This window comes from Nanorana parkeri, unplaced genomic scaffold (genome assembly GCF_000935625.1).
Source record: "Nanorana parkeri isolate BGI_ZX_2015 unplaced genomic scaffold, ASM93562v1 scaffold802, whole genome shotgun sequence".
In the NCBI taxonomy this organism is placed as follows: domain Eukaryota; kingdom Metazoa; phylum Chordata; class Amphibia; order Anura; family Dicroglossidae; genus Nanorana; species Nanorana parkeri.
Genome location: NW_017307070.1, coordinates 117,762 through 120,649, shown reverse-complemented (window position 1 = coordinate 120,649; position 2,888 = coordinate 117,762). Strand labels below are relative to the sequence as shown.

General features: G+C 50.8%; 1 protein-coding gene across 1 annotated transcript in view; it reads left to right on the top strand.

Annotated features, from left to right (window-relative positions):
- Nucleotides 1-2,888, top strand: part of FOXRED1 (FAD dependent oxidoreductase domain containing 1) — a 14,022-nt gene that overhangs the window by 1,695 nt on the left and 9,439 nt on the right. Inside the window, 3 exon segments of the mRNA XM_018564970.1 lie at nucleotides 254-364; nucleotides 959-1,077; nucleotides 1,378-1,472. Of these exon segments, the coding sequence (XP_018420472.1) occupies nucleotides 254-364; nucleotides 959-1,077; nucleotides 1,378-1,472 (325 nt within the window).

Sequence of the window (2,888 nt, the reverse complement as noted above, 5' to 3'; positions counted from 1 at the left end):
GGGGGGGTTGTGACTGTACCTGAGGCCCTGGTGGTACTTGCAGTGGTGAGAGCTCGCTATTGGTGAGCGAGGTTCCGCCCTATCGACTTACATCCTGCCGCGTTTCTATGGCAACGGCCAGCGAGGGGGGGCAACGTACAAGCAGGTCGGCGCTCTCCCTCCACATTCGCCGGCGCGCGCACACATGCGCCCTCAACTGAAAAAGAAAATGTTTTTGGCTTCGATTTATGAATTGTGTCTCCTTCTCCTCCAGTACTCGCAGGCGTCCACCGTACTGTCAGCGGGCGGCATCCGGCAGCAATTCTCCCGCCCGGAAAACATCCAGATGTCCCTCTTCGGTGCTCACTTCCTGCGTGACATTAATGTGAGTCCTTCTCAGGGGCCCATAGAGCCAGCTTAGGGATGGTGGGAGCCCCTCATAATGGGCACAGCGGGTGTACAGACCCGGGAACTCAGCACAGGGATGGTGGGAGCCCCTCATAATGGGCACAGCAGGTGTACAGACCCAGGAACTCAGCACAGGGATGGTGGGAGCCCCTCATAATGGGCACAGCGGGTGTACAGACCCGGGAACTCAGCACAGGGATGGTGGGAGCTCCTCATAATGGGCACAGCGGGTGTACAGACCCGGGAACTCAGCACAGGGATGGTGGGAGCTCCTCATAATGGGCACAGCGGGTGTACAGACCCGGGAACTCAGCACAGGGATGGTGGGAGCTCCTCATAATGGGCACAGCGGGTGTACAGACCCGGGAACTCAGCACAGGGATGGTGGGAGCTCCTCATAATGGGCACAGCGGGTGGACAGACCTGGGAACTCAGCACAGGGATGGTGGGAGCTCCTCATAATGGGCACAGCGGGTGTACAGACCTGGGAACTCAGCACAGGGATGGTGGGAGCTCCTCATAATGGGCACAGCGGGCGTACAGAGAATGTGACTGGTCTGCTGTGTTGTAGGAATATCTGGGTGTAGCGAATGAGGAGCCCGTGGACCTCGAATTCAACCCGTCCGGATACCTCTTCCTGTCCAGCGAGAAAGGGGCGGAGATCTTACAGGAAAATTACAGAATTCAGAGGTACGATCACTGACTCCAGATACAACTTTTCTCAGCTTCCGCGGATGCATTTATTATTGGAAACCAATCAGAGTGGTTTCTGGTCATGTGACTAATATGTCTGATATATTGGTCAGATCCAAGCTGGAGGCGTCATTCAGAAAAAAAAATGATTCCAGCTTGCAGAGGCAACTGAAGGCTGCAGGTGTCAGAGTGCCTTTTGTTTAACACTGTAATGTTCTACTACAATTAGCGAAAGAAAAAAAAATGTGTGTGCGATATGAACAGTTTTTGGTCTTTATTATTCTCTTCCTCCCGCAGGGAACAAGGTGCCAAAGTGATCCTGTTTTCGCCACAGCAGCTGAAGAAGAAGTTTCCGTGGATCAATACTCAGGATGTGGCTTTGGCCTCCTACGGTGAGATCTGCGTCGGGTTCAGAATGTAAAGTCAAAGTCGCCGGCACACCAAAGTAATTCGGCGAAAGTCCATTTATTGACACATTGCCCTTCAATAACGAGCGCTTTTCGGGGGGCCTCGAGGGTACCCCCTTCATCAGGCTCAATGACCCATCCTCACAAAACCATCATCTTTAACTGCTTCCCGGCCGGCCGTTGTACATATATGGCCGGCCGGGAGCTTCCTGGATGTAACGGGCCGTGTATACACGGACTGTTAGCCCCGCCCACTCGAGCGCGACCGGGGAACGACGGCATAGGACCTGTCACATAAGGGGGTTTCTTAGCCCCCTATCTGATAGCAATAAAGTTAAGCGGAGAAAAAAAAAGAAATAGGAAAAAAAATGAAAGTTACACATAAAAAAGAATTTTTTAAAAAACTATTTTTTAAAAAGTTCCCACCCCTACATACACGCATGCAAACGCATGCGATTTTCGCGGGTGTGCGCGCAATTTTTATGCATGACACGTTTGGTGTCTATTTACCCGACGTGACCCCGTCTTTTATATTTTACCAAAATAATTGGGTAATAATAATTGTTTCCTAACATAATGTTTAAAAAAAACTTTTTTTTTTTCAAAATTTTCAGGAATTTTCCCGAAATATAGTAAAAAATAAAACCCGTAGTGGTGATTAAATACCACCAAAAGAAAGCTCTATCTGTCCCCAAAAAATGGTATAAAATTCATTTCAGTACAGCGCTGCATGACGGTATAAACGTCAGTCAAAGTACCGCAGCGCTGAATACTGAAAAATGGCCGGGGGAGGGGACACCTGGTCAGCAAGGGGTTAAATAGACACACAAAATGTAAAGAACAGACTCCTCCCACCGAATCTCGTCATTGCGCGAGTTTCTCCCGCCAATTCATTCTCAAAGCAGGCTTTACGTGTGGCAGGCTTAAGTGGAGGCGATGCGATCCGCTCACCCAGCTGTTCGCGCACGAGTAGCATCGGCCCGTTGTCCGGGAGACAGAGACGCGGGAAGACCACGCCCCCCTTGTCCACCAACATACACGCTGCGTGGAACGCAGGGTGGTTACCGCTGTGTCGGGGGTTCAGACCCCATTCCACACAGCTCAGGTCTCCTCCTACTCCTAACTGGATCGAAAGACTTTCCAGCGTGCTGGTAATGTACTCGATGGATGAAGGAAGCATCCTGCACCCGAGCGCTCGTCCCTTCCTGAGCCTTGTGCTGCCCATTGTTAGTTGTGACACTCGGATCAGACCAACTGTAATATCTATTGGGGGGAATTTATCAAAGTCTGGAGCAGCTGTGCACGGCAGCCAATCGGCTTCTCTCTTCAGTCTGTTCAGGTAAGATTTGAAAATGAAAGAGAGAAGCTGATTGGTTGCCGTGCACAGCTGCTCCAGACTTT